Source organism: Centruroides sculpturatus, unplaced genomic scaffold (assembly GCF_000671375.1).
Source record: "Centruroides sculpturatus isolate CEXI.00-Female unplaced genomic scaffold, Cexi_2.0 scaffold317, whole genome shotgun sequence".
NCBI classification, from domain to species: domain Eukaryota; kingdom Metazoa; phylum Arthropoda; class Arachnida; order Scorpiones; family Buthidae; genus Centruroides; species Centruroides sculpturatus.
The window spans coordinates 620,631-635,014 of NW_019384610.1; the positions used below are offsets into that span (position 1 = coordinate 620,631).

The 14,384-nt window shown below is 31.8% G+C and overlaps 1 protein-coding gene across 2 annotated transcripts in view; it reads right to left on the reverse strand.

Moving 5' to 3' along the window:
- Positions 1-841: 841 nt before the first annotated feature.
- Positions 842-14,384, reverse strand: part of LOC111625234 (stearoyl-CoA desaturase 5-like) — a 34,012-nt gene continuing 20,469 nt past the window's right edge. The window contains exons 1-4 of one of the 2 annotated variants that reach the window (XM_023368324.1): positions 11,143-11,301; positions 10,943-11,073; positions 8,008-8,213; positions 842-1,736 (exon numbers count right to left, since the gene is read on the reverse strand). In XM_023368324.1, coding sequence (XP_023224092.1) covers positions 1,304-1,736; positions 8,008-8,213; positions 10,943-11,073; positions 11,143-11,296 — 924 coding nt within the window. In that variant the 5' untranslated portion in view covers positions 11,297-11,301 and the 3' untranslated portion in view covers positions 842-1,303. Of the gene's footprint in view, positions 1,737-8,007; positions 8,214-10,942; positions 11,074-11,142; positions 11,302-14,384 lie in introns of those variants that run through there. The other variant, XM_023368325.1, reaches the window with a different exon arrangement.

Genomic DNA, 14,384 nt, shown 5'->3' on the forward strand with positions numbered 1-14,384 from the left:
CATGACTAAAACTGGCTTCAAGTAGATAGAAACTTCGTCTTACGTATACATGTGATATAGACAGACATGTATTATTTTAAAGAATTAACACAACAAATGAAACCTTTTAAATTATTAAATCAGTTAATGCAGCGTGTTTTCAACATGTGGTCCGCAAGTAGAGTTAAATTAACAAAGATTAAAATTTTGTTCAATGATGATTTACTTTTCCCACATGATTGGGCTGCAATTTTTTTTATTATTCTTATTTGAAAATTATCTGAAATTTTTTTAATAAGTGAAACAAGTAGAATAAATATCTGATTTTTTTCATCAACCCCGAAATGACCCCTTAAGTTCCATCAATCTCTTTTAAAATACTATTGAAATACTACTGCGGCGATCCCATTAGTAAACCCTGCTTTAAAGTATGATTCGAATAACAGTTCAAACTACAATTGAATCAATAAAATAAAATAAGATTTATTTTTATAATAGATTAATATATATTTATTTAAATATTTTATATATAAAGTTTATACTTGTACTATATGCTGATAATTTTAACTGATATCACTCGTAAAGTTGGCGTTATAGTAAACCTTTCTAGAATTTATTTTGAAAATTAATTAAGACTTGTCAAATGGGGTACACTGAGCGGCGCATCCATTCATTCTGTTTTGGGGGCGAAGGAATTCTTAACTTCGTTATACCTGGGCCTTCATCAACTGTCTGTGTGTATGGCGCTATATCGAAGATATTTGTAGTATTTGAATTTCTTTTTTACTGACGTTATCAATACATCCCAGATTGCTAANGCGGCGTCCCTGGGCATTCGCTATTCAGATCGCCCATGTAAATCTATAAATATTTATGTGATATTTATCTTATGAATATTATTATAAATTCTTTTAAAAATCCATTTAAAGTTTGGAAAATTGAGGATTTAATATTTTGTACTCCTTTAAAATACTAGCGGATAGGGTGGCAGTCCAGCTCGCTGTGGAATCCAGACAGATTGAAAGACCCCAGGAATTTTAATGAGGTAGTCTCTCTGGATACAGCAAGTTGAACCCCGCTGTAGGCCTGGCCGAATCCATAATGGGCTTGCCGTAAAAGGCCTTCTTAGTGCCTACAGGGCGGAAAATTTAAAAAAAAATTAACTCTACGACTTAATATCAGTTAAATATTTATTCTACTGTATATAATATAAGAAATAATATATTCTTTAACTGTTACGATTTCTTTAATTTCCATTATGTATCTAACAATAACTGGATAACAAAAAACGAAATTCCGTATAATTTGGTATTTTCGAGTCGTTTCAATATTCTTTTTCTCTAGTTTTACCTCTATTTTCTTTAACATTTTTGATCATATTTCCTGAAGCATGTTTTAAATTATACGCAAAACCTAACCATGCCATCAAGTCTATAAAAGCTGTACTAAAATTGAATAACTTTCCAAATTCACTTGTTGAATAATCCCAAGGGAAAGTATGGTGATAGTTATGGAATCCTTCGCCTAAAGCAAATAAAGTGACAAACCAATTTTCCCTGGCGTTGATTTTTTTATCGTAAGGTCGGTACCCGTAAAGATGTGCTAGACTGTTTACAGCCCAAGTACTGTGTAACAGAAAAGTATATCTTCCAATACTAGCCACAAAAAAAGCAGTTATTAATTCTTCGTTCCAAAATCGATAAGGTATGAAGGTAGATATCAAAAATCCAAATACAATTGATAACGGGATATAAAACCTGAAAAAGAATAATGAATTAAAATAATATAAACAAAATTATAATTTATTTTGTATAATTTGAAAGTACAACAATAATTTATTCAGTAATTTTTTTGTGTTTTAGCACCTTCAATTAGCCGACCGGATGGCTGAGGCGATTAAGACGTCAAACTACCATTCTGGGGCTCCCGAGATCGAATCCTGGCTTGCAATACCACAGGAATTGTTCATGGCAATCTGTCGGGCCCATCTCTCACCGATCGTTCCGAATGCTAGCGAGTAACGCCCTATTATTTATGGGCAATATGGCGGGCCCATCTCCCACTAGCCTTTTCGAATTCTAGCGAGCAACACCCTAAGAATTATTTATGGTCAATCTGTGGGAGTCCGTCTCTCACCAGTCGTTTCTATTGTGGTGGTCCACCAGTGGAAGAGTGGATGAAACCATTGTAGTTAGTCGCGGATTCGTGCTTCTCCAACGGGCTGATCACGTGGAGTTTTTCAGGTTTTCTTCGCGTATTTAACATCTAATTAAGGACCACTTTCCCATAGTAAGTCTTTCAGGAAGGCATTCCCAGGCCCGCCGTAAGCGGGTGTGCAAGGCGTGCACTGCACGCGGGCGGCACGTCCAGGGGGCGGCAAATCCAACGATCGGTTACGTGATATTCAAAGTCATTGTCATAATACCCACCCTACTTATACCATAAGAAATGTCTTTGCATAGAGAAAAAAATTCTGACCGGCGCGCAATTATTATATTCTTATTTATATTATAGCGTTAAAGCGCCTCTATTGGCATTTATCAGAATTAAAATGCAATGCGAAACGTCTGTCGGCAGGTTGAAGCATCCGGCGGCGCCCGAAAGCCAAGTACCCATAGTCGTGCTCTATGACAGAAGTTGACAGGACTGGCGATAATAGGGAATCCCCACAGAGCTTCCTTCTCAATTTGTACTTGTACGCATTCGAACAGTTCTATCGCATATCAAATTGCAATTATTTTGTTAATAATTTTTCTGACATGGGTCTAAGTATAATTAATCATATTTTAACTTGGTTAGCATTTAAATCTGAAGCTTAAAGACGATTCGAGTAGTGAAACAGACATTGACGGTATTGATTTGTATGATTGAAATCTGTACTTTAAAGTTGCATTTTCCAGAAAACCAGTCTAATGATCCACAAACCCTATTACAATATCTTTTTACTAATGACTTAATATCAACATTTCCTAACACAGCAATAGCACTAAGAATATTACTTACATTGCCGGTTTCAGTTGCATTTGGTGAAAGGTCCTTTTCAAAGTTAAAAATTATAAAAAACTATTTAAGATCAACAATGTACCAGCAAAGACTAAGTAATTTAGCTATAGTTTCAATTGAACACGAAATCTTAGACAGCTTGGATACAAGAAAATTGATAGCAGATTTCGCAAACATAAAGGCAAGAAGAGTTAAATTTCTGTAAATAAATATTTATATGGTTTTACACTTAAGTAAACAAAAATAACTTAGTAATAATAAATAGTTTTTCTTTATAAAGTATTTCTTTTCTTTTTTCACACTCTTATGGGACAACACTAAATAGCCTTACTGGCAAGCTCAGCGTAGGTAGTCGTAGTTAAACAGGGGGCGGCATAATCGGTATTGCACACGGGCGTTCAAACAGCTAGCGGCGTCCCTGGGCATTCGCTATTCAGATCGCCCATGTGTTACGTTGCCATATTCCATCAAACCAGCCATCCAAGCAACGTAATATGGGTCTGACCGAACCGACTGTAGACATTGGAAAAAAGGCCCTTTGTCATCGAGGAAGAAAAAGTTCAAAAGAGTACGAACAAAATTGCATATTATTTACCGAGTTGTAGATATAACTTTCGCTTATTTTGCAAATTAAATTTATATTTACTTGACATTTTCAACTTTCTCTTCCTTTTAGACATAAAAAAATGTCTTTACCTGTCAAATTCGCGGATTCTTTATTATGTAAAACATTTATTTTATAGTGAATCTAATGTTTTAAATAGTCAATTAATTTGGCTTTTCAATATAAGAACGTGTAAAGAATTACTTCTCTGTCAAGGAAATAAATCAATTTTATGTACCTTTTTGTTACGCTGTTAATGTTTTGGTTTGGTTTATTCGGTTAGAAAACGCGACACGTGGGCGATCTGCCGAGGGGATATGCCTCCCAGGAGGACTTTTATGGAAAACTGGTCCTTATTTAAGTGTTACAAAGGTAGAAAACTAAAAACTCCGAGTCTTTAATCGTCCGCATTCGATCGCAGGTCCCCCAAAGAGAGATTAGTACCTTAACCTCTTCGACCATCCATTAATTTTTATTACTACTGACCAATAATTTTTGTATTCATAAACATGGATCAAAAAGTCATATAATAAATACTCGTGTATTAGTATTTAAAGTAAAATGAATAGTAACTGATTAACGTCTAATTGTAAATCTGTGTTTGAGAATACAACCGTTAATCAATGGGCACGTTGAATGGTAAAGTAGCCATTAGTTAATAAAGTATAACAATTTTATTGATTCAACATGTAACATCTGTTAAGAGATTAAGAGAACATTCACAACTTTACGTAAATTTTTAATTCTGTGTACGAGTATCTAACTTTGGCTAAAGTTAAAATGCACTCATTTTTGTAAAAATTGCAACACCATGAAGGAATCAACAGAAATGAATGAAACTTATTCCACATGTAACCTGCAGTGATACAAAGAAATGATTAAATTTACAGAGCAATCAAACAATATTACAAGCCAAAACTCAGTATTTGATGAATTCGCCATGCGCTGCAATAAGAGCTTCTACACGTCGTGGCTTCGAATCAAACAAATTTTGAATGTCTACCTGAAAAAAAGCATTCCAGATTGCTTCTATCTAACCCGAAGTTCACCCGTATTGGCTGCGGGACGAGCATCACTAGCGCGTTTCCGCCCCACGAAATCCCAGTCAATAGGCAACATTTAGGCCTATACTCAGGGGCGGACAACCCTGATATTTGTCCAGGGCGGCAAATCTAAAGGGCAGCATTTTGGTTGTGTCACTTTAATACATTATAATATAATATAATCAATTATAATTTAATTTAATTATAAATCTAAAGATATTTTGCTAAATTTTCTATGATTTTTAAACGATGAAAGTTTATAGAACAGGGCAAAACAATTTTTTAATCGAGTGGTCTGTGTCTAAATAGTATTGATTTTGTAACTTATTTATCTCTTTATTTAGTCAACGTTTTGTGTTATTAAATCAAGCATTTTTTATATTGTGTGATACTTACGGTTTTATCTTTTTTAGGCAGGGCAAATCTTCAATTTTAATTATTATCATTATTTTATATTTTACATTGTTTAATTTGAGATATTTCAGAATGTCTGACGGACAAAGAAAACTGTCTGGTTCCAGTACAAAAGACGAAGGATGGAAAAGGAACCCGAATGAAAAACCAAGCTTTAAAAAATTATTACAAAGTACGTCTGATAGTACCAAAACAAAAGATGACTCAGAGAATCTAAAATCAAATTCGGTTATAAAAGAAAACACATAATCGTCAGAGAGCGATGATAATCAACAGATAGACGATATTTCTAAACTAACTGGAACTGGCACCACTCCGCCAACAAATGAAAACACTATAAAAATTGGCACCAATCTGGCACCTATGGAAAGCGCTCTAAGTAAAGTCCTGATCCAGCATTGTGGCCAAGAATTTTAGTAGATGCCGGAAGAAGTTTTTTGTTTAGGCAAGGTCCATCTAAGCCATTGTAAAATTGCAAATTTCCTATTTTTACTTCACAACTGGGTGCATAGGTACTCAGTTGTGAAGTAAAGAAGAATTAAAAGAAGACACGGTTTCGGAAAAAGTCAATATAAATTTCCTTTCGTTGACACTGGTCGAAAATTTAGCGCAACAGTCTCTACTCCTATCTCCAGCTGTTCATATGCTACCGCATTGCAGTTATCCTACTAAATGTGATCATCGCCTTATAAACAAGGTGATGATCGCATTTAGTGTACACAGCGTACATTTGGTGTCATCTGCTTCCTCCATGGATAACCATGCAGACATTAATATCTACACAGATTGGTCTAAATGATCCTTTCATGGTGACTAAAGTATTTCTTTCTTCCTCCAAACTGACATATTTTGCCCAAAATATGTTAGAAGGTACAGATACTTCCCATATACCTCCTTCTATCAAATTGAAGAAGATGCTGACTACCAAGCTGTTCAGTGAGCCACTTCACTATCAAACAAAATTCTGTCTATCAACGTTTACAGTGATTCTCAGTCTGTCCTAAAAGCTCTATTAAATCCCAATTCCAATAGCAATAAAATCACATATATCCAGCAGCATATTAAAAATCTTGTAAATAAGATAACTTTATACATTTTCCTGGCGATACTATCATATTTAGGAATGAATAAGCCGACTTTGAGGCTAAGCCAGCTGCAGAAAACATTGATTTGGACTACACTCACATCCCTCTCTCACGTAGTAGCCTTAAAAATTATATTAATGACAACGCTATGCGTTGTCATTAATATGGCTGAGCAGTAAAACTAGTAGAATCAACAACGTGGAATCAACAATGGCTGAGCAGTAAAACTAGTAGAATAACAAGATTTTATTTTCCTAGTGTTGAATGCAGGATCATCACCACTTAGAGATGTAACATTTGCCAAATGATCCATCATTGTACAATTTACGATCAACATACAATTATTCTGAAATTAGAAATCTTTACGCTTGGTTTCAGGTGGCCAGGTCCACTCTATAAACTTGTTCAGAAGCAATTGTTTGATGCTTTTTACAATTATGTTCAAAAAACATGGAAGAAAATACTATTTATAATTTTTAATATCTAGTTTTACATTTTAGTTTTTACTAAAAACCTAATACTAATTTTATGTTTACTTTGAATCGTGTATTTTGATTTACGTATTCTTAGTGTTATACATTCAAAAGAGTGTTGCATTTATTCTAATAAAAAAAAAAGAGAGAGAGAGAGAGAGAAACCACCACACGGCCTTTCTCCCATGAAAAAAAAAAAAAAAAACGTGTAGAGCGTAAGTCTGCTAGCGTTATTATTTTATCACGTAACACGAGATGGCTTTAGTACAATGAGGGTCTTAATATAAACAGCCACATTGAAGCCAAATTCAAAACTCCACCACTCAACGAGATAAAAAACTAAAAATAAGAATATAGTAGAGCGTCGTTTATCCGAATCAATTGGGGACTGGGGTTGTTCGGATAACTTGTTTTTCGGATAACCGATTATGCACGAAAAAATACATTAACCTATCAAATCCTAAAATTTTTCTCCATTGCATGTCGCTTTGCGTTAAATTTTCGTCGATGTTAAGCCTAACGTAAACTTTTTAAAATAATAATCGTGTCTATTGTATCGTTAAAAATTATTTCTTTATTTTGTACAAACAAAATAAATATATTGAAAAATATAAAAATAATAAAAAATTATACTTCAGAAGTTAATTTAGTATCAAAAACGTAAAATATTTGAGTAGCCCAAGACATAGACGAAGATTGCAGCGCCACAGCACTAGCGAAAATTTAAATTTGCCAACTGGAATTCTTTCGGATAACCGACGTTTCGGATAAACGACGCTCTACTGTATCACTTGTTGGCAAAGCGGCTGGTAACAGCTAGTTTTCAAATAAAATTAATGTGTGGAATAAGAATGGATTTGACGATTTAAATAATTTGGGTAAAGATGGCAAAAGACACGAAAATCGTAAATGTCACATCGATTCTTTCGTAAAATTGAAGCAATTTGGAATCAAAGCAGAATAAAATTTAACTTTAGTAAACAATATAAAATACACATTGAAAATTATAACGAGATAGTTAAGGCTAATAGATATAACTAAATTAATAGATGTTATATGTTTTTTATTAAAGCAAGAATTGGCATTTAGAGGGCATAGGGAATCTATTGAATCTAATAACAGAGGTAATTATATTGAACTTGTTTATTTATTAAGTACGTCAGGTAATCTATTAAAAATACATTTAAAGAAGTGTACCGTTTTTACTGGCTTATTTAACAAACGAATACGAATGGACCCTGATGCGCAATTAATTAAATTAAATTAAATTAACTGATTGCCCCTGTAAGTCGGCTTTTTACAAAATCATCTTCCCTATCATCAAATGTCACAGCACGCTACTGTACGACGGCCATGTGTAACATTACTTTGGTTGTTTCTGAAACCCATTTTAGATATGAACTTACTTTCTTTGAAATCTGACAACGGGATCTGCTAGGAGATCGCTCAGATCGACAGTTTTCCCTTTGGTCAGAACATCAGGATGCTTCTTATAAAATAACCATCCTATGTGTGAGAAAAAGAATCCTCGATTGGAATTGTGAGGATCGGCATCTGTTTCGGAGAATTTATGGTGTACTCGATGATCTCTGCACCAATCGTATATATCCGTCTGTCAAGAAAAAAAGAAAAAAGCATTATTAATTTCTCATTTTTAAAAAAATTAATTATAATATTAATATATTCTCTAGCAGAATATCAAACTTGTACAAGTTACAGCGAAATTAACTTCTAACAAGTCTAACCTCCAATAACGGACACCTGTAAATTTTGAAAACTTTTTTTTTTAATAAAAATGCTTACTGATTAACCTCCAAACAACGGCCACCTCGAACAACAGTCATTTTTTATGTTCCCGTAAGTGGCCGTTGTTCTCTGGTTGACTGTATTTTAAAAATCATTAAATTTAATTACTAAAATTTATTTTTTTATTAAGCTAACCCATTTATAATATTAAAAAAGCACGTTGCTTTGTAACTAATTACAGTCAGACCTCTAAAAAACGCCACTGGTAAGAACATAGAAAAGTGGCCTTTGTTGGGAAGTGAAGCCGTTATTGTGAGGTTCATTCGCTTCGTCCAGAAAGTGTAACTTACAATTTTACGTCAATTTGACGTCATTTTTTAAATTTGTTCATTTTAACACTGAAGAGGTGACGTCAAATTGACGTTTAAAGTTTCTATTCGAAACAAACAGGGCAGTAGGCTACGATCCACGTTAAATTATGTAAATAATGAACATCCTTTGCCGGCGGTGATAATTAAGACATTTTTTTCGAATTCTTCTTTAAAAACTTTCATAGATTCTTGATATTAAATGCTTAATTATCACCCCCGGCAAAAGATACTTCCGTATTTACATATTTTACTATGAGTCGTTATTTTATGACTTATTTTGTACAATGTATTATTTTCTGCGCGTCATCCTATTTTTAACCTCTCAATAACGGACAACTGACCGCAAGGTCAATTATCCGTTGTTGAGAGGTTAAAAATAGGATTTTCAGTGTCCAGGATCGACATTGAAAGTAATCATTTTTCTTCATAAAGAAATGACTACCGTTTAGAGGTGTTGAAGGTTCGACTGAATAATGTTTTGTGTATAAAAAAGTTAGGAATGCTAATTTTAATCTACTTAATTTTTTACGCCTCCTAAATAACGATAGATGGGTCTAATATTACTACTACTACTACTACTACTTAAAATTTTATCATGTGGTATAATCAAGGTTAATTTATAAATATGAATATATGAATTTATAAAAATAATATTATAATTACAAATTATTCGTTAAGGTATAAAGTATTTTACTTATCATTTTATTTAAAAAATTCTAGATATTTGCCAATATTAAATTCCTCACTTGACAGTAATCAATATTAAAAAGTCATTATTTTATTTTAAAAAAAATGGCCGACGGTAATTTAAATAGTAAAAATATATTAGAAAATTGTAAAGAATATTTGTTTCAATTTATGGTATTGTCGCTAGAAGACATTTTTAAACCAATTTATTTTTCTTTTTACCAATTTTTATAGAGGCATGTCTTCAAATCTCTGTATATATTCAGTTTTTCAAATGAATTTATGTAAATTGAAAGCGCTTAAGGCTTAGATACAACTATAAAACAAAATTACGTAATACTGTAATTATAAACAATGTTACTTGACTAGTTTTTAGGATATTTGTCTCAAAATGTTATCAAACTTATCGATACATTTTATTTTCCCGGAAATAACACTTGAAATCCGAAATAATTACATTCCGAGTAACATAAATTGATATTTATTTGTTAAAATTTCTTTTAAACATTTGAAACATGCTTTGTTAATAGGATAAGCTTTCTACATGATACTTTATAAAGTGATTATATTTGAATTTAAAGCACTCCTAATGTGGGGATCTACTGTATAATAAATGTTAAATGTAAGAACTAAAGTCAAGAGCTATAATAAAGAATTTATATTTAACTTACATTAAAATTAGAAGAAAAGTTAAGAAATTACTTTTTAAACTTGCAAGCTCCTAGCTGAAGCTCACTGGTATCCGAATGGATAAAAGAATTAAAATAACTGAACACTAATCGTGAGAAACGGGCTGACCACGTGAAGTTTTTCGGTTTTTTTTATGTTTGTAACACTTAATAGGCCAATTTCACATAAAAAGTGCTCTAGGAACATTCCCGGCAGATCCTCGCGTGTCGCCTTGACGTGTACAAACAGTTCAATCTTAACTGAAACTATATTGTTTTCAATGCATTAATTTATTTTGAAATATTATATAATTTAAACAAATTGATAAACAGTCTGCACTCTTGAGGCCCAAGCCCAATTTCTTTGTAAGTGTAAGTGAAGCAAATCAAATTAAAAAGCAGCTATTATTTTTTATTATTATAATTTTTTTGAATGTTTCTTATGTTTTGTATGAGCCTCAAATACCAGTTTGATCCTAAGCATGTTTGGACAGAATCTGTTTAGATTGAACTTGAAAGTTGTGAACATATAAAGTTTCATTTCAAATAGTTATCGACAACCAGAAAATATGAAATATTTTTTGTANCTGAAGAAGACTATTGTATCGTTAAAAATTTTTTTATTTTGTACAAACAAAATAAATATTTTGAAAAATATAAAAACAATAAAAAATTATACTTCAGAAGTTAATTTAGTATCAAAAACGTAAAATATTTGAGTAGGCCAAGACATAGCCAAAGATTGCAGCGCCACAGCACTGGCGAAAATTTAAATTTGCCGACTGGAATTCTTTCGGATGATTGACTTTCGGATAATCGACTCTCTACTGTATATAGAATGAAACTCTCTCTCTCTGTTGAAAGCTTACCTGTACGGCCATACAGTTAAATATACACAGCAAGATTCGAAGTGGTAAAGTAGCTTTGTATGATCTATGGCACCATAGTCTGTGAGCACCGGCTGTGATTCCTAAACCCGCAATCATTCCATAAAGAACGGCTAAGGATAAATTATTGAATAAATAAATTAAATCATTCAATATAATTTAAATAATGAAATAAATCTTACCAAAAATGATAGTCTTCCACTGACTTCGAAACAATGTTAAGTATAGCGAATAAAGCGAAGCCACGTGTAAAAATGTCAGAAGTATCACGTTCTTCCATACCAATTCTTTATGAGGCTCGATTTTAACTTGATTTGCACTCATTTCAGCAGTCATGATGCGATCTCTGGATGAAAAAATTTATTAAAATAATAATTTTATCTTTCTCAGAACAGTTACTATTATTTTTAAATTAATAAATATTGAACATTGAACACACGATTTTTCACATATCCTGCTTAGATGAATAGAAGCAAGGTGGTGGAGAGGGGAGAGCTGGAAACTTTTCCCTGAATTAGGAGAAAAATTAGGGGCTTCGTCGTGGTTCCCATACGTTTAAATTAATATTATTTTTACTAACAAAAAAATAAAACATTTTACGGATCATTTATTCAATAATATGTGAAAAGAGGCCGGCTCTACCCACGGGCCCGATACAAGATCTCGACAGCCTTGAATAGAAGTTATATAATATTACATTTATATTTGTTTATAATCATTACTTCTACTATCATTATCATGAAATGGCGACGTTAATTTTACGTATAAATCTAATAATATATCTCCTCCATATTTCGAAACCGTGTTGTATCTTTATATCTGTTTAAAAAACTGCAATAACAAAACTGCAAACTCAACAAAAGCTGGAATAAATGAATGAGTCATGCCATGTGTTGATTACTGTGCTACATTGCAGTTTTTAAACAAATATATCTCCTATTATATTTTTATAAGAATATACACTTCCTCGACATAGTGACCTTAAACTTCATTACAACGAGGGTGTTTGATAAGTTTGCCGTTGACAACTGTAAAAAAGAGGAAATGGAATAACCTTTCACATGTGTTTTGTTGGTTGTCGTCTATTGTTTAAATCCATAAAGGAGGTCAATTGAAGTCAAGGTACGCTGACCTCAGAGAGCAACTCATTTAAGGATTTATTTACAAAGTTGAAAAAACCAGACATTTCAAGGATTTTTTTGTTTGTAGTTTCGAAGTTACTCGATTCATTTGTGTAAAAGGTTATTATGCTGATGACTTTAATTATAACATAAGATTATGGAAAATATAAAATTATGTCTATAATTATTCAAAAAATATTTTCATTTTCCAAAATAACTTTCTCAAAATAAGCTTCCTTGTAGATCGTATAAAAAAGATTTTAGTATGGGACTTTGTCGGTCCTGAATGTCTACATTCATTAAAAAAATAATAAAATTATACAATTAATTCTGGTTTAAACATAAAAAAATATAATTTAGCAGCACGATATAACAATTATAATAATAAAATTAATATATTTTTGAAGTACAGAATGAAATTAAATATATATATCACCTTATCTTGTAACGTTAAGGTATAAAGTATTTTACTTATCATTTTATTTAAAAAATTCTAGATATTTGCCAATATTAAATTCCTCACTTGACAGTAATCAATATTAAAAAGTCATTATTTTATTTTAAAAAAAATGGCCGACGGTAATTTAAATAGTAAAAATATATTAGAAAATTGTAAAGAATATTTGTTTCAATTTATGGTATTGTCGCTAGAAGACATTTTTAAACCAATTTATTTTTCTTTTTACCAATTTTTATAGAGGCATGTCTTCAAATCTCTGTATATATTCAGTTTTTCAAATGAATTTATGTAAATTGAAAGCGCTTAAGGCTTAGATACAACTATAAAACAAAATTACGTAATACTGTAATTATAAACAATGTTACTTGACTAGTTTTTAGGATATTTGTCTCAAAATGTTATCAAACTTATCGATACATTTTATTTTCCCGGAAATAACACTTGAAATCCGAAATAATTACATTCCGAGTAACATAAATTGATATTTATTTGTTAAAATTTCTTTTAAACATTTGAAACATGCTTTGTTAATAGGATAAGCTTTCTACATGATACTTTATAAAGTGATTATATTTGAATTTAAAGCACTCCTAATGTGGGGATCTACTGTATAATAAATGTTAAATGTAAGAACTAAAGTCAAGAGCTATAATAAAGAATTTATATTTAACTTACATTAAAATTAGAAGAAAAGTTAAGAAATTACTTTTTAAACTTGCAAGCTCCTAGCTGAAGCTCACTGGTATCCGAATGGATAAAAGAATTAAAATAACTGAACACTAATCGTGAGAAACGGGCTGACCACGTGAAGTTTTTCGGTTTTTTTTATGTTTGTAACACTTAATAGGCCAATTTCACATAAAAAGTGCTCTAGGAACATTCCCGGCAGATCCTCGCGTGTCGCCTTGACGTGTACAAACAGTTCAATCTTAACTGAAACTATATTGTTTTCAATGCATTAATTTATTTTGAAATATTATATAATTTAAACAAATTGATAAACAGTCTGCACTCTTGAGGCCCAAGCCCAATTTCTTTGTAAGTGTAAGTGAAGCAAATCAAATTAAAAAGCAGCTATTATTTTTTATTATTATAATTTTTTTGAATGTTTCTTATGTTTTGTATGAGCCTCAAATACCAGTTTGATCCTAAGCATGTTTGGACAGAATCTGTTTAGATTGAACTTGAAAGTTGTGAACACATAAAGTTTCATTTCAAATAGTTATCGACAACCAGAAAATATGAAATATTTTTTGTAGAAAAGGCCTCTAAAGAAAGGTTGTCTTTGAAATGGAAATAGTTGTTCCTGGCGATTGGACATGGCAAGCAAAATTGGACTCGTATCCAGATGTATTTTACTTTTTATTAAAATGAAATATTTTAATTTAACAATTTAAAAGACAAAGTTCACCATTTTTATTCTGTGTATAAGACAATACAATCCTGGCGACCGACCTTTCTTTATAGGCTACTAGCCGCCAAAACGCTAAAAAAGTCCTTTAAAAAACACAGATTTTCCAGTTAAAAAATATATAAATTTTTCTAAAATAGGAATTGGTGACATACGAACGTCTTCTTTAAACCATCTAACCTTCTTGGGGTGTTCCGGCTTTATATCCACGAAGTAGTAAGCGCTGGAAAATGTAGATTTTTGAACGCCTCCCCCTGGTGACGATATCTTACAATTTTAAATATCTTACAAATTGTAAGATATCGAAGTAGTAAGCGCTGGAAAATGTAGATTTTTGAACGCCTCCCCCTGGTGACGATATCTTACAATTTTAAATATCTTACAAATTGTAAGATATCGAAGTAGTAAGCGCTGGAAAATGTAGATTTTTGA